Raw genomic sequence first — 24,454 nt, 5'->3', positions numbered from 1 at the left:
CTGGGCACTCGATTTATATTTGGCATTCACAGGCGATTGGTGGCAATCGAATGGGAAACACATCTGTCAGAAGGTAGAAGAAGAAGAAGGGGCAAAACGAAGAAGAAGAAGAAGCAGAGAGCTCTGTTTCGCAGCCAATTATTTTCCGAATTGAATTGCGAAAAAAAACCCGTACAGAGTATCCCAACCAGAAGCAGGACCACACAAACCATAGCGGCGCACCTCCGGAATGGCCACGGAGCAGCATCACCAGCAGCGCGTCCTCAAGCAAGATGGCTACTTGGATTTGGGCGACTGTAATAGTGCTCCATCTCGACCCTTCGAGATGCGCAACGTCGTCTATCATCCGCAATTAAATGTCCTTTTGCTCTTTGACAACGGCAGCACGGTCAAGGTCCTGGACGCCAATTCCGGTGTGATCCTGCAGACCTATCAGCTCAGTAGCAATGGTAAGATTTCTGGGGGAAAAAAATAATCACACCTATGCACACACGAATGGGGCACACTCACTCACACTGGCGCACGCAAATGTCAATACAGTGGAGAACTGCGAATTAGAACCCACACAGAGAAAAACAGCAATATATCAATAGTCTTTGGGTTTATCGAAGATCCGAATTGGCTGAATCATATTACTAGAATAACGATAATACCTATTTGTGTAAGGCATTTCACATTTGTACAATTCATTGATAAATTTACATATTAAATTGAACAAATTTCCAAAAATGTAATATTAATTACAACGCTCAGTTCTGTAGGAAAGATGTTATATTTCCAGCTGTATTTGAAATTTCAAATTTAAATTATGTATTCCATTGAAAATGCTAAAAAAAAAAAATGGCAAGCACTATTTTTGTGTTTCATTAGCATTATTTACCAGCCTAGTGGTGCATTTAGTACAAACATATTTTAAATGTTTACCTGCTAGGCCCTTGAAATAGTTTTACAGTTCGTCGTAGCGATGTCTTACTGTATTGCATTTCTGTACGTAATTGCCTTGCACTTGTCCACTTGTTTGTATGTAAGGCTGTGTGTGCAGGCAGTTTTTTGTGTATGCGTTTGTCATCAATTTTTAACAAATGCCCTGGGAAATCCTTAAACGGAAAGTGATAATTCGATCCAATTTATATGTTTTCCTCCGGGAGCAGAAGTCTTATAGACTGTCCTATCGCAACGTGTTTGTTATTGTTTGCGATTAGCCGCTAGCTGCACGCATTTTGTTTTTGTTTTGCTTCTATTACGCAGTTGTTCTGTTCTATGGGCGCCCCTCGCCCCCGCTGACCATCAACATGTACCACGGAAACGGTTTTCGGACAAGTTCCGGTCTTCAATTTCTCGAATATGGTTCCGTTATCTGTAGGCCTGATTTCAGTTCACAATGAATTAGCATTTGACATTGATTTCCGCCCGTGACTTATAAATACTTTTATTAAACATTTATTGATTTATTACAATGAATTGTTTTTTGCATGGTTTCATTAGAATTAATGACTAGGGTGACACGGGCACCAAGCTGATTAACTTATGACGAAATCGGCATAAATGATTTACGTTCCCTTTCTAATGTTTTCATTGCTCTGGTTTTCCCCCCTTTCTAATGTTTTCATTGCTCTGGTTTTCCCCCTTCAGGCGACAGCATAGTCAATGGTCGTTATATGCCCCTGCAGGACAAGATCTTGTTCTGGGATGGTCACAATCTCGGATTGCGAGGCGATTACAATGGCGTCCTGTTGCTGGACACCATTCTGCAGGCACCAATTGGCCAAAATGACGACTACATCAAAATGGAGATCATCCTGTCCGAGGCGATCATCTTTCAGAACTGCATCACCGAACTGGAGAGTGAGGGTTTGGAGTGCCCCTGTGACATTAGCAATGAGCTGACGCAGAAGATCAACCAGGCGCAGCTGAATGCCAAGAAGGGCATTAAGGCCCAGCGGGTATTTATTTTCCAAACATTCCAAACTTTTTATACTGACAACTTTCTTCGTTTCAGTGGAATACCATATGCTTGGAGGTACCCTATTCCAGCCTAAAGCTAGTATCCAATAATATGGTCATCCTACTGAAGCGCCTGGAGCGCCACATTCCCGTACTGGCAATCGCCTCCGCCATCAATGAGCGTCTGACTGACATGCTGATGGGCTCTCGCGTGCCGGACTTTGGCTGGAACTTTAGCAATTTTCAGCGCGTGCTCATGCACTCGGAGGCAGTGCGTCGGCAAACGTTCGAGAAGTGGCCGCATATGGACTACAAATGGGCCCTGCCCGATCAGATGGCTCAGGCCGGGTTCTACCATCAGCCATCTTCATCTGGCGAGGATCGCGCCATGTGCTTCACCTGCAACGTGTGTCTTGTATGCTGGGAGAAGACGGATGAGCCGTGGAGCGAGCATGAGAGGCACTCGCCACTGTGTCCATTTGTCAAGGGCGAATACACACAGAATGTCCCGCTGTCCATAACCTACGCTACCAATCCCGCTTTACCAGCACCAGGACTAGGTTTCGATATCATTTCCAACAGCGATTACGCAAACGTGCTCTGCACCAGTTGCTCGCAGACGGGAGAGTTGAGCGTGTGGAGTATTGAACGCCATTTGAAGCTAATGCACAGCTTTCATGTTCCGACACTGCTTAACTACCTTTTCGAGGAGAGCTTCGAGTGGGCAAGGGTTACTGCCATTTGTGTGCTACCGAATGCGCGAGCTCGCACTAAAGTGAACTATGTGTACTCGGCGGCAAATTATGGCGGCTCAGGAAGCAGCAGTGGAGCGGGATGCCACTCAGGATTGAATGCTGTGTCTAGTGGAAAGTTCGGCAGTGTGAATGCCCAGCATATCACCTCCACGTCCACGCTTCGGGCCGGCGTTGTTGGATCCAAAATTGTTCTGGGCGTCAGCGTGCGCCAGAGCAGCGGAGAGTTGGCCCTGCGGATGGTAGTGCTTAACATCGTGGAGGTGGACCGTAACAGTGAGACCTCAGCGAGCGTCAGCAATGATAGCGGCAGCGTGTCCAGCGTTGGAGGCCAACTGATGAAGTCTTCATCTCCTATGGTCAACGGTACGATTAGACGCAATTCAAATTACAATTTTTTTTTGATAACCCTGTATAAACATAAAATATACTATCATAATTAAACTATTTCGCTACAGTATCCGCCGAAAACAATGCCACCGTGACCCAAGTGAATCTAGAGTCCAAGGATGATGATAACAAGGCTATGACCCCATACGAGAAATTTGCCGATGGCTTTGATAGCAACGGATTTGTGTCCGCCTTGATGACCTATAACAAAAATAATGGAGTTAGCCAAAACACTGACGATGCCTCTGTTCTATATGATTTCGATTTGTGCACCTTGTCTCAGATACTTGATCACAATCTGGAAGAGCCACTCAGTTTAATGGTAGGATCGAATACGGTGAATGTTAGCAATCTTGGCATGGGCAACGAGATTGATAAGCTGGCCGAGGATGCCGAGATGACTCACCAAAACAATAATAATAATAACAACAACAACGAGGCGAATTCCCTTGGCGGAAATTCCTCTAATAATAACAATAACATAATGATCAACGGAGGCACTAACAGCACCAGTGACAAAATGACCGCCACCGAAGAGATAGACTGTGTGGTGGAGAGCTGGACAAGTGTGAAGCGCATGAACGCTTTAGATGGTGCCAGCAGTGGGGTAAATGGTGTGACCCATATGGCCCAGGAGGTTATCGAAATTGCCGAAATTCTGCCGACTACTCCTAAGTGCAACCAGCTGCTGGTCAAATTGCTGCGTACCAAGGCGCCCGAGGCAGAAGGCAGCAAAATCATCATGGCCACCGTGGCCAAGGAGGAGGAGGAAGAGGATGAGGAGCAGCGAACAGACGAATCAATGGAGACAGGTACGAGGAAAATCGCGCTCTTAATTGTTACAAATAAAAATGAAATTTATTTTTCACTTGCTCAGATAACAACGCCGAAGGGAATGTTGCAGCTCAGCTCTTAGTGTTCGACTACGATGACACTGAAATATCCAACGACTACACCCTGGCCATGACTTTCAGTAGGGCCAAGTTCCCCAAGCAACTGTGCATTCTGCCCCATTTCAACTCTTCTCCGGAGCACAAGGATGCCGGCTCCATATGTGTGGTGTGTGCAGATGGCACCGTGGAGATTTATTCCCTCGCTGACTTCCAAGGGACTATGGTGATCGAGGAGGAAGGCGAGCACTTTGAGTCTGTGGTTTATTGCCGGAACTTGGATAGACTGTGCTGCTGCTCTCGCCAGGGCGGCCTGCTCTTCTACTCGCTAAGCGAGGGGGAGAATGATTCTGGAGACGAACTACTGGAAATGGACGATGACTGCAGTACCACGCTTACACAGGCAGCGGATGTAAGTGTCACGGATGGGGCTCGCCAGTTAGGCGGAACAGATCTGCTGGGTAAGACCCTGCTCGCCAACGAATCTATTTGCGTGGATGTTGGCAGTGAGGCCGCGGCAGTCCCGAACTCCTCCAGCGCGGCTCAGGGTGCGCACGTCCAAACTTCGCCATCGGCAGCTTCTGCAGCAGCCACCAATGCCAACCTGCTCGCTAACAAGACGGCCGACCTTTCACTCGAAGACCTAAAAGTCTTTTACGCACTCACCGCATTTGATGATAAGCTAACTGTCTACTCAGCTGAAGTGCCCAGTTGTTGGAACGATCTTGGACAGGTGCAGAAGCAACGTAAGCAGTCACAAAACATGCGTCACGGTGGCGACGAACGTGATTTTACTCGAACCTGGCGTCTTCACAACGATGCGTGAGTACTTAACAGAAATAATCAAGCTTATATTTGTCCTACAAATAATTTGTGATTTGCAGAACCACATGGGACGAGCACATTATAGAGCTGAACTTGGCCCAACCCGTATCTTTGGGACATATCGATCTGAAGTTTACGGTTTACCAGCAATGCTCAAACCCTGCAGCGATTCAGGTTACGTTACTGAAACAAAATACCAACGGATTTGGGTACCGAATGAAGGGGCCTCATTCAAGTTATAAGCCGAATGTCATCGATGACAACATTGATCTCTCCTATAGTAAGTTTAATCACAAATAGCGTTTGCTGTTTCTTAACAATGTTTCTATCTTCCTCCCAGTTGCCAACGAAAATCCCGTGCTAAGTGAGGAGTATTTACTAGCCCACAATGCGGAAGTTTTGGCCGGTCCCATTGAACTCTCCTCATGCATTGATCTGTGTGATCAGGGAGGCACCGCCACGCTCACATCCCCAAAACTATTTAAGACACGCACTAGAAACTTCTTGCTCCATATCAAAACAGTGTCCGATCCGTCGAAAGATGGCCAGAACAAGACTAGAGGTATGTAGGCTAGAGAATGGGACGTCTGTTTGGGAGCGCAAACATACTTTTGATTGCTTTAAGGATTCGGTCACGGTTGGCACGCTTACTAGATAATTTAATATACATTTTTGTCCATCATCCTTGGTTTTTGCTTTCTTAATACTTATTCTTACCCAACTTCTTTTTGACCAATATAATATAAGAAACAACATAATTTATACTTTCTTGCCATATTTATATTTTTTTACGCCATTTGAATTTTGTACAGTTTGAGTCGGGTCAGAACTAGTGTCGAATAGTAAGGATTAAGCTTTTTATGCAGACAGTCTTGAAGTCGTTTATAGTCCATATTGCCCCATTTTGCAGCTTCTCCAACGCGGAACAAGCGTCCGCATCAAGTTGAGGAATTGGTGGAACGTAACAAGGTCTCTAGAAACCCCTTTAATGTGGACAACATAATCCGTATGGTCAAGACAGCAGTCCTTAAAGTATTTCCAGCGGCAAAAAACGCTTGCGTTAAAATAATACAAGTAAACAAACCCAAAGCCCAAGAAAATCAACAGATATTTGTAGCCAAGATCTTAAAAAACAAGACCCAAAGCCAGTCAGCTGCAGTTGCTCCCTCTGTTGGACGCAGGCCCGAGCAACTGCCCAGTAGGGAAGGTACTTCATGGCGTTGCATCTCCATCTGATGGTCGAGAATTCTTATCAAGTTGGTCCTTATTCTTTCTGTTTCTCTTTGTAGGCTGCGACTGGTTACACGAGATTTCCATCAGTGTGCGCGCCGTCAAGTCTCACAGTCGAATCAGCAATGGACGGATGCAGCGCATCGCCATGTTGGAGAGCAACGTGTTGCTGGTGCAACTGCTGCGCATCGCTAGTGATCCGTCTTCCAGCCCGTTGGCCAAGAACCTCGCACTTGATATACTTAATTGGATTTGCTTCATCAGACTGAACCGTTTTCGGTCACCCAAGTCGGAGCGTCTCAAGGATCAGATTAATAAACAAACGGCAGCTAACATACAAGATTTGCTGGCGCAGCAGTTCGAGTGCATTTCCTTGGCTGAGAAGCATATCGAGCAATTGCTGCGGAACTGCGTTGTCTACAGCGAACGTAGTACAGCCCACAAATGTGTGAAACTGCTGATCATGTTGACAGAGTAAGTAATAGGCCATTTATTATCGAGCTGCCATTAAAGATTCTTAAATTATCCATTAATTAACTTGCAGGGGTGCAACCAATCTGCCGCCGGAGGTGCAGGACCACACGACGCTGGACTATAGCTTCAAAGCGGCGATTGCCAACACCTTTCCGGAGCTACCGCGCGCTCAGTGTGGCAGCGTTGTGCGCTGGTATATGATGCTAGCCTGTGCCACATCCACCGCCGAGTCCCACAACAGCATCTCTGAGCAGGCGATCAGTCTGCTTAAAGAGATTGCCGGCGAAATCGACAAGCGTTGGGACCCTCACTGTGCTCTGTTAAGCACGCGATTCGGACTCTACGGGTATCCCTTTGAGCCGGAAATCTTTGACTTTGACTTTCCGAACGTCAGCAGACAAGGTCCCGGATCGTCGGTTGCCCTTACCAATGTGATACGCAGCAGTTCCACAATTCTGCCAGTGACTGGTCTAGACATCAAGCGACTAAGCTCCATAGGTACCATTTTACATAATGAAATCTCTGACTCTAGTTAATAGCAATATTTTTTTTGCAGATGGCGTAGACTTCCGGACATTTCCATATCTGATCCGAGGAAAAAGCATCAGTAACCAGCTCCGTGGGTTGCTAGAGGTGGTTCAGCTGCACTTCAACTGCGTCCAAACTTCCGAGGCTACTCGCATCGACAATATCGATAGTGTGGGAGCTAACTCTGCTGCCAACGTGGTAATTGAGGATGTGATGATGATGCCAAAGCAAGTGGTGGCAAAGGAGAAAGGAGAGGAAATGGTATGCCTAAAACTAATGATAAAGAACTATGATATTATTGTAATATTCACTAGCTCAATGATTTGGTCAATGATGTGGAGTGTCTGGTAGAGGAAATGAAGGAAAAGCAGGGAAAGGTCGACTACGATGCTTTTGGCTTGGTCAATGGCTTCAAAGATAAAACATGTAAGTAATTTCCATTACGATCAATGCAAAGCTTATATATTTACCTATCTTTTTAGTAGGGTCTTCGCTTTCAAACTCTGTTAAACAGACATTGAAAGAAGAGGTTAAAAAGGAAAAAGCGGACATGTTGGACAAACTAACTATTGCAAAGTTTTTACCGAAGTTGACGCTACTTGAAAGCTACATGCAACAGAAGATCAATGAGCACATTTCGTTCGATGACTTTGGCAAACTGGAGAACTGGGACGGTAACAAAACGCCGCCATTTAATTTGGAGGTGGAAGCTCCCATCGAATGCTCTGGGACTACCTCCGACCCCAACTTGTCACAACAGACCACATCAACAGGTGAAGGCATACTTGACGATGCCGCGGAAAGCGAGAAGATCACGGAGAGCTTGAACGCCAATCCTTGCCAGCCGATTGCTTGGCACAAATTAATCACTCCGCCGCCCAAGCAGATGATCGTCATCGATCGCATGCATTCGGGTGCAAGACGATTTGTGGTTTTAGACTTTGGACAGCATATTCTTCTAACAGATTTGGTGATTCCCGCCTGCGATGAGTTGACGTCCCTTAATATAGATATCTGGTGCTTTGACGAGGAGACCGATTGCACGAGGTTGGTGCAGGTGAACGACATTCAAACTAAAACGCTTGTGCTTAGCGACATTCAGCCGGCGCCAATTTGCCGGTACCTAAAGTTGACCATTATAGGTCGGATCGGTATGTCGACCACCAAGTGCAAAGTGCCCTTGGGACGGTTCTTTGGCCATCCAGTAGTACTGGAGCACGACGGATATGGGGACCAGCTTATGAAGTACATAAAGCAGCCCACACACAGTCTTCAGTCGCAATTAAAGTCGCTAAATGCACTGTACGAAGATGTCCATTGCCGGTATAGCCTCGCTAGCTGCAAATTGATGGATCTGCTGGCACCCATGAGAAATAGTGAGCTGTCCAATGTGGCTCACCTACAGGCCTTTATCAATAAGCAACGTGATGAGGAGCTAAGTGGACTGGATAACAACAATAAGGTGGTCTCACTGTACGATGAATGCATGCTTCTGCAGTATCAGATCAATGTTATTCGTAACGTGGTGCTCCGTTTGGAACGAGCTCTCTCCCCTAATTTGTTGACTACAACGCCTCTTCCGGGGCATTCTATTCCCCTAACGGAGGATACCCTGCGCGCTGCCTCGAGGGACAAGTTGCGTGTGCTTAGTCTGAGTCTGGTGGAGGTGCTTCTGCACTTTTCCATCGAGTATGGCATCAAGAACATTCTGCCCGTTCATCAAAGATTCAATGCCGCCACGGCGAAGGCGCTCTTCAACGCCCTGGTTGTCTACAGTGATGCCCAACTGCAGTTGGCCACATGCTCGTTGCTTGTGCGTATGTGCTGCTTCCAGACGTGGTGGGGTGACTTTCTCGCCGACACCTTCTGCAGCCTATTCTCTGCCCAGAATTGCAAAGCTTTCCCCCAGGATCGGTAAGTGTTGAGAACCTTGATAAAGAGAGTAGGCCGATATTAATCTATGATATTGTTACAGTATATTCTTTTTGCTCACCTACCTGGGACGCCGAAGCATTGCTATGGGCGCCTGCCGCTCCATAGTAATCGATGCCGTGCTTAAGACTCTTGTCAAGCTGTTGGCCCCCATCTCGCCGCATTACAAATACCAGTCGGAGCAGCCCAGCACATCGGCTAACGCTGCTGATCGCAATGCCGCTATGGGCACAACATCTGACCTGCAGCTGATTACCTGGCTGCTGCTGTTTCTCTCAGTGTGCCTGGATGACAACGAGCGTAAGGATAAATGTAAGTGCACCAACTCACATCTTATAAAAGAATAATGGAAAATCATATTTCAATTATTGCAGCAGCAGCTCGCTGGGACTTTATGAGCTGCGAGAGCGATTTTACCAAGACCAGACCTAGTAATACTCCCAACAGCAAGCAGCTGCGGTGCTTTAAGAAACGCATCATTCAGCAAAACAAGTACTCAGTGCAGCCCTACACAGATTGGGGAAAGAAGATTTACATGATACAGAATGAGGTGAGTTTACTTATTCATTTTATATGGTGATCGACAACCCATAATTGTTTGTTTTATCTTTAGCATCCAGGCATTTTCATGGAGCTGTCAACGAAATCAAAGGGCACGGGACCGACCAAGTCCACCTCCACAGGTGGCAAGATCAATATGGGATCCTCTGGCTTGTGTGTGGGTGGTGCTACAAGTTCAAGTAGCAATGCAACAAAGAGTGGGGCTTCCTCATCGTCCCCAAAGCATCAGGTTGTGCCGGGTTCCGATGGCGAACGCGACAGCAACTTTGACAAGGGATTAAAGACGCTTCGAATGACCAACATTAAGGTGGTTATTCGTGGTCTCTTTGCCCTGTTGCTTGAAATGGACTTCGATTGCAATATGGATCAGTTTTTGCTCACCTGCAAGGTCATCGCCCGTTTGGTGGCTGCCTGCAGACCGTCTGTACAGCTGTGTAAGATTGTGACCACCGCCCAGCTGGAGCAGCTTGTACGTCTATCCGTGTGGAATGATCAGCAGCAGCCCTGGGCTGTTCATGCCATCACGTGTTTGCTGCAAGTAAGTGCAACATCGAACTCATCAAGCCGTCCTAATAGTAGAATAAAATTGTTTTTAAAAAATATAAGCAGAAAACTACTGGTGTTGTAGTTCTTAAATAAATACTAATAATAATACTGGTATCATTGCAGGATCTTTTGGATGCGGACAAGCAGTTCCGGGACAATGATGTCACACCCACCAATGACACGCCTCGTACCATGGAAGCTGCTGTGCAAGAAACACGAGATCTTTTCAGCGACTACACTTGTAAGTGATTACCAAGCTTATGTAGTTAGCCTAAAGGCTTTTATATTTATGCAAATAATCAAAAGCGTTTATTGATAAATGAATACGATACGTGTGAAAAGTTGAGCACAATATGGTACCCACAAAAACATTTGCAGAGGTATTAATTTCTTCGGCTTGTCCGTAGATTATTCCTACCACGGACATTGTGTATACCCTAATCAAGAGTTGTTAAGAATTTCCAATGAATTTTCCATTCTTTTAGCCACTGCTTCCTCGTGTACTGAGGCACTATTTGAGACGCTGATGCCGACAGCAAGAGAATTTTATCAAGAGGGTAATCATAGTAATTTTCTTAACCGTAGAACCCAGCCTGGTATATACGCAAGGAATATAGTTCGATGTCCTGACTACCGCATATTCTGTGTGTGGGGACCGTAAATTTTTCAAATATAATTTAAACAATTGTAATGCATCATCTCAACCATTTACGGTTCCTGGTACAAGAATATTTTCCCCATAGCTACGCTTTTAGTTAAACCCTCTTTACGTATGATTTTCCTACCCGTATCCTGCAATTTTATTATATAAGAATACCAACAGCTATAGATTTTAACCATATACTCAATTTTTAATTGCAGCCGTTAAATATAATTATCTTCCGTCATTAATTGAATGCGATGACACGGAATTCGATGAAATGCTGAACGACATTGACATGATTGAAAGAACGAAGCCAGTTACCAAGAAAGAAAGTAACGCCCTCTGCAAGAACACCTTTAATTTCTTCTGCAAGTCTATCTCCATTGCTCTGGACTCACGATTGGACGTGGGCCTGGAATTGCACGTAGAGACGCAGCTTAGAAGGCTAACAAATCGCACATCCCTGGATCTCTATTCATCGCTTCCCCAGGTGTTGACCAATGAGTTTGTCTCTCCACCACCCGAGGCTGCTCCTTGGCCAGAATATTTGACTCAGCTTTGGTCAGGCACGGAATACAACGGTCGCAATACCTATGTGATGTTTAAAAAGGTCTTTGACTCCATCCTGGCGGACTTGCACTATGAAGACACGTGGGTGCACTTAGAGCAGGTGTTGCAGATGTGGCTTACCCTAAACTGCGAGCTCTCGGACAAGCCATACACCAGTGGCATCACTCACTCGGATGTCCCGAAAATTCCGTTTGGAGCAAATGCAGTGCAGGGATTGCTCCTGGCTTTGGCTTGGCACAATGATATAAAACTGCGGACCTGGTGTCTGGGATTCCAGTGTCTGTTCCTCGCTTGCAACTCGTTGCCTATTGGAGAGGATGCGGACTGTACGCGCATCAACGAGGCTATCGTGAATGATGAAAACTTTGAGAAAATGCTGCTGCGGTTCTTTTCTGGTTATGGCATGAGCTCATCTATCATCACCAACCGATGCGTAAGTTATTTAGCTGATTTTATGGAACAACTGAAGCGACTAGCAAAGTAAATAAATCTTTCACCAGGCTGGACCGACAATTTGTAAGCACCTGCACGAGTTACTGCTTTGGCTGCACAGCAAAAGCGAAACGAGTGGCATTCCTTGCAAGCGCCGACTTAAGGACATTTTGTTGCATGTTGTCCTCCAGTTGGTGCAGCCTGGTGGCGCTATCAGCAACCAGCAAGGTCCCATCGATGCTCAAAATCAGCTGGTTCGTGATCTGCTCATGATGCCAAATGATAAGGGGGATCTCAACATTGCGCTTAAGATCACAGAAAGTGTTTGTAAGTAGTTAAAGTTCTTCCGCCAAATGATTTTTTATTGAGCTCTTTATTTCGTTAGCATTCCTGGTGTACAACAATATATCCAATGGCGAGAAACTACAGTGTCAGCGTGGAAATGAAAACAGCACAGCCGGCAATAATTTTAGCAATCTGTTTGCTAACGTTCTGGGTTCGGAAAATCCCGCCAAGCAGAATGCCACTATCTGCGACAACTCCCTTATTATAAATTTGCTTAAACTATCGTCACACATGGTATTGACAGAGATGCCCAGGCAACCGAGTGTATGTCTCCGTACTAAATGTTATGAAACCTTTCACGTTTGCATATCCTTTCTGCAGGAGGTTACCATTCCCGAGGAGGAGGAGCTTTCCAATCAGAGCCAAACGGATGAGACTAAAGCGGAGCAGCTAAACACGGAAGGACATCGCAGCAAAGTGCCTTGCATTGCAGATTGGGGTAGGTCTAAAACTATTGTTCCTTATTATTCCTTAAATAATAACTCCCGTTTTAGTACTCCGCCATTTTCCAACAATGAAGCGACTTTTTGGAACGCTCTCCCAGTGCTCGACAAACACATTCACCATGATGTCCTCTGGCTGCTTTTTTTCACTCAAGTCCAATATGATTCTGGATGACCCGCAGACAATCGCAGACGCCGTTTTTAGTTTGATGATTACCCTCAACGACAAGGCCTCTCATCCCCGACTTGTTGTGGCGCCCATTTGCCAATACCTTGAAGAAAGTAAGCATATGCTTTGTTAACTTTTTAGCTGGGAGTTAAATTCTGACGATTTTTTTCATCGACAGCCACTATTCAGAGAAATGCAACGCTGCCGCGTCTGCCGCTGTCTGAACCCTTCCTGTGGTACATCTCAAAGGTCTTGGAGGTAACAGCGGCTGTGCAAACGTTCACGCAATTGGGTGGAATTCAGATTATATGTCACAACTTGGTGCGACTCAATAAAACTATTATCAACATGCAACCAGGATTGGTAAGACAACAGTGTTATTTGTTCCCAGAAAACTATTAATACACTGAACGTTTACAGATTTCGCTGATTATGCAGCACTTGACGCGCAATACACGCTTTAAGCGTAACAGTCATGTGGCGGCAAGTAGTGCGTGCAAAAAGACAACGACTGGTACGGGGACAGCATGTGCTACGGCAGCACAGCCGCCGAGAAGTGCTGCTCAGTATGATGGTCTGATCAACTTTGCACCTTTCTCACATATTGTCTCCGAAAACGACGCAGCACAAAGTGCCGAGGTTCTAATATCAAATCCAAATAATTCACATCGAAGACCGCGATCGCCAGCCTGGAGCTATATGTTCTATCCAAATGAGACCCATGTGGATCTGACCATAACGTTGCCCACAGCGATTTTGCTGAAAGAGGTGCAGCTGATGCCGCATACAACTAGCTTGGCATCCTGTCCCTCGGCGGTGGCTCTTGAACTGTCCAGAGATTACGGCCTTGGGTCGATCCCAGTGGGTGCTCCCATGGCCACCACTGGTCTGACTTGCATTAGGCTAAAGCTGGCCAAGGCTGAGGTGGCCACCAGCATCGTTCTGAGGCTGTACAAGTAAGTTTCAACAGAAAAATGTCTTATTTTAAATCTTATTATCTAGCTATTATTTCGTTTTTCAGACCCAAGGACTGTGGAAATGTGGGTCTCGTACAGATCGCTGTACTTGGTCAGACCATCTTCGGGAATCGTATGCATGGTCTTCGCTCACCGAGCCCGTTCATCGACTCCCTAGCAACCTGCTCCTCGCCGCTGCAAACGGCGGCTTTAGCCTCAATGGATGCAGATTCCATGCTTGAGGATGATGCTTTTGCAAAGACTAGCATTGGCTGGGTTCGCATTTTGTCGCGCTGCTTCCACGTGGCCGCTTTACAACCAGACAGTAAGCTGGCTGATCTTATCGCCGCCTATCCGGCTGCATATCCCGGCTTTTTAGAGGCCTGTTGCTCATTGCTTAACATAATGCCAATGATTCCAAGTCTTGCCCAGCAACACCTGGAGACCATTTTGTTAAAATTAAGTGCTTACAACCACGAGATCAGTTTGCAGCTTCTCAGGACGCTTCTGTGGCACACCACTCCGCAAGGTGAGTTTGTCGACTCCAGGGACACAAATTCTTAATATGTCTAAACTAATTGCAAACCTTTACTTTTACAGTTTTTAAACTCTCCAGCGATGCGGTGTGCGATCTCATTCATGAAGTGGTTACCGGATCGTCGGAGCACCTATTGGACAAACTGCGTGTGCTTATCGACTGGGTGATGCAACTGCATGACAATTACAGCAAGCAGGCGCGCTGTAATAATCCACAAAGCGGATTCGTTAAGGTGATTGCTTCGATTCTGTGGAAAGTGCATACCCAGCAGCAACTGCCTGAGTTACCGCTTCTCATATCATCTTCGCTGTTTGAGACCTGTTTTGAATGGGTGTCTTCGCTGGAGCACGATGAGCCACTGAAGAGCAGTTTCGACTCCTTGTTGTGTGCGTTGTGCTTCATTAAGCCAGAACTGTTTAACCAGCTGTTGGTCAAGCTGGGAGTAAAACTGGAACCTCCAGCTCGCGGTCAGACTGACGACAGCAAAGTGCAAAGTGGTAGTGCGTGGTTCCGCCGTGAGGGTAGCGAAAACCTTAGTGTTCTGCTACAGCGTCCAACATTCCTGAAGACTCTAGCCTTGGCCTGCCAGTCTCCGGCAGCAGTTTACCAGATGCTGGACTCCGGACTTCCAAAGCTATTGGCTCACGCTATTTACGAGTACTGCATGCACCTCTTGCCAGGATCGGAGCCTGTAGCTTCTGCAACCACAGTCGCTGTGGCGGAAGACGAAATATTAGCCAACAATCAGGCCGCCGCTGCAGCAGATGATGAGGATTCGTCCCTTACGGACTTTGACAAGGCCGAAGCAAATGTGGGTAATAATACTCCACTGCTTAGTAGCTCCAATGTGCCCAAAGTACTAGATTTCTTTGCCGAATGTTGTGCCGAAGGTCCCATGCGAGATTGGCTAGGGACTATGCAGGGATCCGTATTTTGGAAGCCTCTGCTGCAGTTGCTTTGCAACACACATGCCGCCCAGTTCAGCAAGACGTTGCCCATGCAACAATCGTTTATTCGCCTGGAGCGGGCCACTATCAACTTTTTCACGCGGGTCAGTGCCTGCCATCCCGGAAACCAGGAAGTTCTTACATCGCTGCTCATTGGAGCCATAATTTGCAAACCATTACGATCTTCGCATGGAGTTCGACCAACTATATCTGGATTTACCAGACAGCTGGTGCTGCAGCTTCTCCTCGAGAACGAACACATCACCGTCTCTGTGAGAAGTCAGCAGCCCTTGCAACGGCGGGATACCCTCTCCGCCATCTTGGGCGGGAATTCGAGTGGTGCCAGTACTAGCTTACCCGTAGCAGCCGTCAACAATCATCCGGCCAAGAGGAGCAGCGCCCACCATATGCTATTCACGGTGACCACCAGCACCACGTGCCAAGAGATTATGCAGAATTGCGTTAGTGGTGAGTTATTTTTTTTTGCAAGATTTCACCATTTATTTGTATCTGCCTTGTTATTTGGTTTAATATACCTTGATTTTTTGTTTCCTCTAATTAATTTATTTTATTTCTATACTTTTTTTTGTTTTGACCCACGTAGTGTATAGTAATCTAGTTTATCAACAACCAACAGATCAACGAGCTGGCGAGGCCTCGACCTCGAGCAGTGGCGTGTCGAGTGCGACTGCCAAATCAAGTGAGAGCAAAATGGAAAAAAGCAGCTTCCTAAACTTTAACAACGTAGAAGCGGGTAGCATGGAGTTCCTTACCGTCGGAGCTGCTGTGGCTGCCAAGGACAAGCGCATAAAAGATGCCAAAAACCAAGCAGCCATGAACAAGGACAAGGAGACTCAGACCAGCTCAACGAACTTGCCGTCCAGTGAGTACACCCTAGTTATACATGAAATGCAATCTAAGCAATATAATTATCTTACAGATATATTCAACGTGGAGGAGTTCTTGTTGCAATCGGCGAATGCCGCCAATGGAAACCAGTTGGTCATACCAGAGTATTCTGATATTCTTCTGGCTGGAGATGCCACCATCTCGCAGGTTTTGGCCTCGCTTCAGAATGCTGGACATTCTCTGTCGACGCCCTGCATATCGCTTGATCTGGTGCCCCAACAGCGCGCCGATGACACAAGCGAGGCGAAGAAGACGAAAGCTGCTTGCACTGAGCCGTTGCCATCACCACTGCAACGATTTTCCAGCAGCGGTGGTCTATCTTTACTCGCTCACTACCTACCCACCGTATATCCGGAACACTCTGGTCGCAAGACCACCTTGGTGGTTAACGAAAAGGAGAAAAGTCCGCCGCTCTCTGACTGGGTAAAGCTGGAGCCGAACGACGAGATTTACGAGGACTTGGAGGACACTATCTGTGAGCCAGCAGCTAAGCAGGCAACGGTCAGTTCGGTGCCACAGCACTCGCTGGCCGCATTTGGATTATTCCTGCGCCTGCCCGCCTACTCGGATGTCTTGCTGCGAGACAAGATGCGAGCGCAGTGCCTTCTCCGCTTGGTGCTCGGAGTCACGGGAGATGGCGAAGGCAGTAAGTCAAAGGAGTGGTACTTTAATTAAATGACTAACCGTTGCTCTCTGTTGCAGATGATATTTATAGTCTGTCGCTGGCACCATCCTTGCCTACATTGCCCTTCGAGGTCTTCCGTCAGCTTCTTGATAGTGTGCCGTTATCCACAGACGACGGTGTTTTGCTACGTCGTGTGGTTATCGAAGTGGGGGCCATGCATCTAGTGCTTAACTGCCTCGGCATTTTCTCGCATCAGTCGCACAACAACAGGATTGGAGCACCGATTAGCGAACCCTCACCAAATGGAACTAGTAGTGGTAGCGGCACCATTGGCAATGGAAGCGGAAACGGAAATGTTAGCGGTACCAAAGTCAATGCTCCAGAGGAGGCCACACCAAGTGCCACGTCGGACGACAAAAGCCACATGTACTGGGCCAAGGGCACTGGTTTCGGTACCGGTTCCACCACTCAGTCGTGGAATGTGGAGCAGGCGCTACTTCGGCAAAAGAGCGAGGAGGAGCATGTCACGGTGTTGCTGCTTGTTCTGGCGAGTTATATAAATCCGGGTGACTGCATCCCAAGTGACATGTGCGGAGAGGACATCCTAGCTTATCATGATGTCAGAGATGTCACCGGAGAGTTGCCGCCCATCTTCCAAACCCTATTACAGCAGTCTTGCTTAATCCCCGCCCTCAGCTCCTATCTGCGCAATGATTCAGTGCTTGATATCACGCGCCACATTCCGCTATACCGTGCCATACTCAAACTTCTGCGTGCCCTATCGCTATCCAAGATGCTCGTCTCCTTGCTCCAACCTTCAGCTGGTGGCAGTGGGGAGAGCACGCCACCCATAGTGGAGTTGCTCACAAACATGAAGACCTGTGTGGATACCTACGCCAAACGGTTAAAGTAAGTAAACGCTTAATTTTTCAAAATATATATTGTTTAACAAATGCATTTTCGCAGAGTTAACAAGAAGTCAAATATTAAGGGCCAGACTCATCAGTTGACTTTTAACATCGATGATGGCGATGATGAAGGATTAGCTTTGCTCATTCCGGATATCCATGAAACCAGTGTCCTGGTGCAAAAAACCACAGATGCGGATGCGCTAATTAACATGCTGCACACCAACGAAGACGGCAGCGCACAGCTGGAGCCGCTTAGCAAGTCAATTGAACAGCGCTACTTGGAGCTAATGAAGAAGCGCCAGTTCGATACGTTTGACATGATTGTTGAGTCGGACAACAACAGTTTCCGCTTTGTGGTCTCGCACCACTTCGAAAAGATGGTGCGGCTCGCCGGCGATCGCTACCATCCGTCACGGGTCAAGCGACTCGCCCAGGAGGCAGTTACACTGTCCACCAGCCTGCCCCTCAGCTTTAGTAGTTCTGTATTTGTGCGCTGTGATACTGATAGATTGGATATCATGAAGGTAGGTTCAAAGTTGTTTAAATTGTTTACCAAATTAAATGGTTTTGGTTTTTTTATCGTGAAAACACAAACAGGTACTCATAACTGGCCCGGCGGACACGCCCTACGCCAACGGGTGCTTTGAGTTCGATGTCTTCTTTCCACCGGACTACCCCAACCAGCCCATGCTGATCAATCTGGAGACCACGGGTCGTCATTCGGTGCGCTTTAACCCAAACCTCTACAATGACGGCAAAGTTTGCCTGTCAGTTCTCAACACCTGGCATGGCCGGCCTGAGGAAAAATGGAATGCACAGACCTCTAGCTTCCTGCAGGTACTCGTCTCTATCCAGTCTCTGATCCTCGTGCCCGAGCCCTATTTCAATGAACCGGGCTTTGAAAGGAGTCGTGGCACTCCGAGTGGTACCAACTCATCACGTGAATACAACAGCAATATATATCAGGCCTGTGTGCGGTGGGCTATGCTGGAGCAGATACGCAGTCCGAGTCAGTGCTTTAAAGATGTAAGTTTTATATTAAAAGTTTGCTAAATTCCTGGTTGTACTCAACATCCATTACTTATCCAACACCCAAGGTCATACACAAGCACTTCTGGTTGAAGCGGGAGGAGATTTGCGCGCAGATAGAGGGCTGGATCGAGGAACTGGGTAATTCGCAGTACACCGAGAGGGCCAGTCGCACTATATCGTTCAACTCAATGGTCTTGCGCCGTCACTATCGCCACCTGCGTGAGGAGTTGTCCAAGCTAAAGCCGCCACGTGGTCTAGAGGACTTGGATGCACCCTTCAATCCGGTGGCCACGCTACCACCGCTGGACGTGTCCGCGGTGGCTCCCTCACTGGCAGCCACCAAGACCGTCCAGGCGGGAACGGATGATGCCATAGTGCCAGATATGAATCTGCTTAGCGAGAATGCGGATGAAGGCGAAGCTGATGGCGATGCCGAAGGCGATGGAGATGGAGATGTGGACGATGGCTTTAAGGGGTTCCCACAAGAAGAGGGTTTGCTGACGGGCGAGGAAGAGGTCGTGGAAATTCTAAGTGATACGGAGAACGAGAGCAGTGTGTGGCAAGAGAAAGAGGAGGAAGAGCTGTGAATGCCTGGCTGCCCAAAGATGCTGGAGATGGATGTGAATTGATGCCCAGAAGCTGCTTGCCCTGGCCTACCGCATCTGCGCTGCCCTAGACATTTTTATTTATATGCTATGAGTTTTGTTTTTCGCCTTTACTTGTTTTAATTTTTGTAAGAGAGACTGCAACAGAACTTGGTGTGCTTTACTTAATGGAACCGTAATGATTAATGTTAAACAAATTACGCTAAGGAATTTTGCGCAGAAGAAGGCGTGCACACACACAAATGCATACACACTCCCCTCAAAAAGCATTGTCAGAAACTTTCCATTAAACAAACTGAATCTCCCACATCATACAAGTATGTATGAGATTATTGTATCGAACTTTTTATAAATGCTTATATATGAACGGATCTAAAAATTTCTACAAGAATAACCAGTGTGTGTATAGAATAGAACGATCATGCAGGTCAATGAAAATATCACCACTATAAAACAGTTACAACAACAAAAACCACCAAAACTAAATTAATGTGTATTAAACTATGTATGTACGTAGCGATTTAGTTAAATATTTAAACAAGAATGTGAGCAGTTTATTTTCCAATTGAAATAAAATCCGAGATACATTTTGTTTCCCCCAAAAGTATGCTTTAGTTATTATTTAACTACTGGGGCTAAATGCTGATCATACATTTTCGTGGTCTAATGAAAGCGAAAGATAATATATTCTACTTTTATCACATTTGGCTAGTTTATCTTTATTATGCCAACTTTGTCACTTTAATGGGGAATTATAAAATATTATAATCTCCTTACCGCGTTTTTCGGTTGCTCAACTGAGATGTTATATGGTACTTAAATAAAAATGCCTTTTATTTTAAATTTATATATACCAATTTTTTCTTGGCATATGAGTTATAATTAATTGTGAATTGGCATGTTAATTTAGTTTACTTTCACTATGCCCTTTTTGTGTCGAGAACCATTCTAGAGAGCACCAATGCACCGAGATGCTCTTGAACCGAAGGCTCCCAGCTCTCTACGATAAAACATTTTCATTTTCGATTGATAGATCTTGCCATTGAGTCTCCGGACTTCGTCGCGATCGGACGTACAGCGGAATTCTTCGAGAGTCTTTTCCGTGCGGTTAGCCCAATTAGTTTATGGCGGATATAAAGTGTGAGCTCGCCTGATCATGGAGCTGAACAATGTCACCATCGAGGACGCCGTAAGTCCAATGCTTCCTTGCATAACAGTTAAACGCGTGGTTTTATGTAAGAGCAATTCCCCCAATTGATCTGTTCCTATTTTGATTTTTATCGGATTTTGTTTTGCGAGCCACTTCTTCACTCAATTGCATTTCCCACTTAATTGTTGCCGCTCTGCCATACATATGAGTTTTTGAGGGTTAAAACGTTGAGATAACACCCAGCAATTAACAGTTCATTCACAATTTGTTTTAAGCGATCTGAGCTAGTGATTAAATGTCGATCTAAACGATTTGTCATATTTATGCGGCGCATACCTTTCGATCCACAATGTTGGAGCCGACACACGCTGATTTATTAAGTACCACAGCTCATCAGCTATTAATTTATGGTCTGATTAAAATCACTGATCTCAACAAGCTGAGAAAAAACCGGCGCCCCGTGATCGCAGCACTGATACTAACGCTCAATTAATCACGATTGGAGACCAGAGCCGTCAGTCAAACTCGGGCTAAGATTAAATTCCTCCCTCCATGGGGCGTGTTCAGCCATATAGTTATGTTAATCAATTCAAAACTTTAATAGCAATTCTCATAAATAAAACAATGAAATATCCGTACTCTGCAATTATACAATAAAATGCGAGAATATCTCTATGCCCGATACTGAAAGGCGCTCATTAGCATAAACAAATAGATATTTGCATTAATAAAATATAATTACACTGATCAATAATATCAATTAATTATATTAAAAAAGATTTTTGTTTTAAATATAAATTAATTGATGGTTACCAATTGAACTTGTACGATGCCCATTGATCATCCTTTTACAAATAGGGAAATGCTAATTTGGAAAAGGCATTAAAGTTCAATATATAATATTTTTGTTCAGTGTTTAGCTAAGAATAATTTGAATTTTCATTTGATTAACTTCCAGGCACATGCGACCAAGTCCCACTCTCAAGCATCTAACACGCCTCCATGTAATGAGAAACCCAAGCCGCAACTGCTCTACGCCATCAACGACAATCCCCCATGGTACCTGAGCATCTTCCTCGCATTCCAGCACTACCTGACCATGATTGGAGCCATCGTTTCCATACCATTCATCCTGACGCCGGCTTTGTGCATGTCCGACGAGGACGCCAACCGGGGCATCATCATCTCTACGATGATCTTCGTCACGGGCATCGTTACCTACTTCCAGGCCACGTGGGGCGTTCGTTTGCCCATTGTCCAGGGCGGAACTATATCGTTCTTGGTGCCCACCCTAGCCATTTTAGCTCTGCCGCAGTGGAAGTGCCCGGAGCAGGCCGTGATGGATTCCATGGACGAGGCTGAGCGGGAGGAACTGTGGCAAGTGCGTATGCGGGAGCTATCCGGCGCCATTGCCGTGTCCGCCATGGTGCAGGTTATCCTGGGCTACACTGGTCTGGTGGGGAAAATCCTCAAGTATGTAACTCCATTGACCATTGTACCCACTGTGTCCCTGGTGGGTCTTACGCTTTTCGAGCACGCAGCGGACACCGCCTCCAAGCATTGGGGCATTGCCGTGGGGTGAGTACTACTAATAGAACAGTCATAAAGCACAATATCTGGTTTTTGGCCCATTAAATATGTGTTTTTCCTGTCTATTTTAACAGTATTTAATTGCATTTATTACGTAAGAAATATATATTTAACTTGATTACCCATGACTAAAGTTTCCAATTACAAATGCTCTAGTAAAACTATAAAAATAGCTTTTTAATCTTTTTTGTTCATGCAAATTTTCTTATAGAACCACTGGTATGCTGACACTCTTTTCGCAAATAATGTCGAATGTGTCCGTGCCGATCTTGGCCTACCGCAAGGGTCACGGCATAGAGGTGCGCCAGTTCCAGTTGTTCCGCCTCTTTCCCGTCCTGCTCACGATCATGATTATGTGGGGTCTGTGCGGCATTCTGACAGCCACGGATGTCTTTCCTCCGTCACATCCATCCCGCACGGATGTGCGCCTGAATGTACTGACCAGTGCCAAGTGGTTCTATGTGCCGTATCCGGGACAGTTTGGCTGGCCATCGGTGACGCTGTCCGGCGTGCTGGGCATGTTGGCTGGAGTACTCGCCTGCACGGTGGAGTCACTTAGCTACTATCCCACGGTGTCACAGATGTCCGGCGCCCATTCGCCTCCGCTGCATGCGATCAATCGCGGTATCGGTACCGAGGGATTGGGCACTGTCCTCGCCGGCCTCTGGGGAGCGGGAAATGGAACCAATACCTTTGGAGAGAATGTTGGCGCCATCGGGGTCACCAAGGCAAGAAATATATAAGAAAACCGTGAAATTCAAGTTGAGGAATATATTATTTCTTCATTTCAGATTGGATCGCGACGTGTAATCCAGTGGGCTGCCCTGATAATGGTTCTCCAGGGGGTGATTGGCAAGTTTGGAGCCATCTTCATACTCATTCCCGACTCGGTGGTGGGAGGAATCTTCTGCGTGATGTTTGGCATGATTATAGCCTTCGGGCTATCCACCCTGCAGTATGTGGATCTGCGATCGGCCAGGAATCTTTACATACTGGGGCTCTCCATATTTTTCCCGATGGTACTGTGCCGCTGGATGCAGAAGAACCCCGGAGCTATAGACACCGGAAACAAGACCGTGGACTCCACGTTATCGGTGCTTTTGGGCACAACAATTCTTGTGGGCGGAGTTCTGGGCTGCTTGCTGGACAATATAATCCCGGGAACGCCGGAGGAGAGGGGCCTCATCGACTGGGCGAACGAGATGCCCTTGGGCGATGATAATGTTAATGATGGCACAGCCACCGACTACGATTTTCCACTTGGCATGGATGCGATTCGCCGCTGGAAGTGGACCTACTATATTCCGTTCATGCCGACTTACAAGCTCCAGAAGCAAAGCTGATCGTGTCTATGCAAATAAGAGCCATTCAATTGGTGATTCGGTTTTTATTTAGTTTTAGAAAACACTTTTCGTGCTCACGCTCTAATTACAATTTGAACTTCGAATTCGGATTCTACCCAAAACTCTAGATGTATTATTTTTGTTCCGTGTTTCTGTTAATTTGCTTTTTAAATTCGCTTATTGTTTGTTGCTACGATTACCTAACACTCTCCCTTTTCGCTTACAATTCGCATATTTTCTATTATTTTGCAATAACATCAATAGACCTAGCAAACGAAAGTTGTCGCTATTAAACACTATTCAAATCTTGAAAACAATCCATCAGTTCTGTATAATGCAAAAAAATTGTTGTTAAAATTTATATAATAGAAATTTTAACGCATTTTCGGCGCGAGGTATCCTCACAAAAATAGCATAGAAAATACATATACATATATTGTGAAACACGTCTCTTTTTTTCACTTCCGGTTTCCCTGTCTCCCTTTCTCTGTTTCTGTTTCTGTTTCTGCTTCCGCTTCCGTTCCGCTTACACACTTACAGATTAAAATCAACGTTTTATGGCTATTGGCTAAATCTAAAACCGCCGAAGGAACCAAGGCACAATCATTTGAAAATCGTATATATATGCAAATGTGCATTATTGAGTCACGATCTATGGCTGAAACTCTGCTATATCCGAACTACAACAAACCTACGACTAAGGGCAGCGTTCAAAAGTCTGCACTAGAGTATAACTTTGGCTAAGTTCCATTAAAAAATTATCAAAAATCGTTATGCCTAAGTGGGATTTGGTATTGGGTTTAATGTTATTGGGAATCTGGGAGCTGGGGATTGGATCGTAGGGAACCTCGGGGCTCCAGTCTAGAACTTGTGCTGTTCATTTTGGTGGTGGTAATGATGGTTTTGGATGGGGGCGGGATGAAGCTGTTGCTTCTTGGTGCCGCCGCTGCTGGCGCGCGAGGATGACGATGAGGCTGTGGTGTTGGGCGGCGTGCTCATGGCCTGGCCATGTCCGTGCCCGATTCCGATACCGATTCCGTGGCCGGGACTCGTCTTCTTCCGTTTGGAGTAGTAGCAGAAGATGCAGAAGCCATTCTGCGGTGTGGTACATCAAATGTTTGTTGGACTGCGAGTGGCCGACGAAGTGCGGTAACGCGATCCAGAGCTGGAATAC

General features: G+C 46.2%; 3 protein-coding genes across 21 annotated transcripts in view; 2 read left to right on the top strand and 1 right to left on the bottom strand.

Annotated features, from left to right (window-relative positions):
* The first annotated feature begins 50 nt into the window (after positions 1-50).
* On the top strand, positions 51-19,346 carry LOC120453303 (baculoviral IAP repeat-containing protein 6). Of its 10 annotated transcripts, none has more exons than XM_039637937.2 (33): positions 51-449; positions 1,633-1,943; positions 2,000-3,062; positions 3,155-3,898; positions 3,964-4,798; positions 4,861-5,081; positions 5,142-5,363; positions 5,712-6,008; positions 6,091-6,505; positions 6,576-7,003; positions 7,062-7,294; positions 7,348-7,459; positions 7,519-8,947; positions 9,009-9,277; positions 9,340-9,515; positions 9,579-10,064; positions 10,196-10,313; positions 10,558-10,629; positions 10,934-11,718; positions 11,786-12,044; positions 12,103-12,326; positions 12,384-12,501; positions 12,557-12,787; positions 12,853-13,037; positions 13,095-13,630; positions 13,696-14,159; positions 14,231-15,583; positions 15,720-15,998; positions 16,056-16,670; positions 16,727-17,558; positions 17,616-18,084; positions 18,158-18,586; positions 18,658-19,346. In XM_039637937.2, the coding sequence occupies exons 1-33, from the start codon at positions 230-232 to the stop codon at positions 19,177-19,179; spliced, it is 14,952 nt and encodes a 4,983-aa protein (XP_039493871.1). In that variant the 5' UTR covers positions 51-229; the 3' UTR covers positions 19,180-19,346. The 10 variants fall into 10 exon arrangements, with proteins under 10 accessions (XP_039493871.1, XP_039493872.1, XP_039493873.1 ...); XM_039637938.2 differs by having other exon boundaries at positions 7,516-8,947; positions 9,343-9,515; XM_039637939.2 differs by having other exon boundaries at positions 7,516-8,947; positions 15,753-15,998.
* An 884-nt stretch (positions 19,347-20,230) lies between these two features.
* LOC120453307 (solute carrier family 23 member 1) lies at positions 20,231-23,402 on the top strand. Its single transcript, XM_039637962.1, has 4 exons — positions 20,231-20,386; positions 21,306-21,925; positions 22,149-22,665; positions 22,729-23,402. Exons 1-4 carry the CDS (start codon positions 20,354-20,356, stop codon positions 23,278-23,280), a joined length of 1,722 nt encoding a protein of 573 aa, XP_039493896.1. The 5' UTR covers positions 20,231-20,353; the 3' UTR covers positions 23,281-23,402.
* Positions 23,403-23,670: 268 nt separating this feature from the next.
* LOC120453305 (serine/threonine-protein kinase par-1) overlaps positions 23,671-24,454 on the bottom strand; it is a 46,772-nt gene continuing 45,988 nt past the window's right edge. For all 10 annotated transcript variants that reach the window (XM_039637952.2, XM_039637949.2, XM_044006388.1 and 7 more), the window contains one exon: positions 23,671-24,445. In XM_039637952.2, coding sequence (XP_039493886.1) covers positions 24,391-24,445 — 55 coding nt within the window. In that variant the 3' untranslated portion in view covers positions 23,671-24,390. The remainder of the gene's footprint in view (positions 24,446-24,454) is intronic.

The sequence above is a fragment of the Drosophila santomea genome, chromosome 3R (genome assembly GCF_016746245.2).
Source record: "Drosophila santomea strain STO CAGO 1482 chromosome 3R, Prin_Dsan_1.1, whole genome shotgun sequence".
Lineage (NCBI taxonomy): Eukaryota > Metazoa > Arthropoda > Insecta > Diptera > Drosophilidae > Drosophila > Drosophila santomea.
This window is presented reverse-complemented; position numbering and strand designations above follow the sequence as displayed.

What these genes read in the sequence shown, in the direction of transcription:
- LOC120453303 (XM_039637936.2), top strand. Translation starts at nt 230, where the DNA reads ATGGCCACGGAGCAGCATCACCAGCAGCGCGTCCTCAAGCAAGATGGC. An exon ending in TGGCCAGAACAAGACTAGAG is followed by an intron (nt 5,364 to 5,711) that starts GTATGTAGGCTA and finishes CCCATTTTGCAG; the next exon opens with CTTCTCCAACGCGGAACAAG. An exon ending in ACCTACGCCAAACGGTTAAA is followed by an intron (nt 17,559 to 17,615) that starts GTAAGTAAACGC and finishes GCATTTTCGCAG; the next exon opens with AGTTAACAAGAAGTCAAATA.
- LOC120453307 (XM_039637962.1), top strand. Translation starts at nt 20,354, where the DNA reads ATGGAGCTGAACAATGTCACCATCGAGGACGCC. An exon ending in ATGTCACCATCGAGGACGCC is followed by an intron (nt 20,387 to 21,305) that starts GTAAGTCCAATG and finishes ATTAACTTCCAG; the next exon opens with GCACATGCGACCAAGTCCCA. An exon ending in CATTGGGGCATTGCCGTGGG is followed by an intron (nt 21,926 to 22,148) that starts GTGAGTACTACT and finishes ATTTTCTTATAG; the next exon opens with AACCACTGGTATGCTGACAC.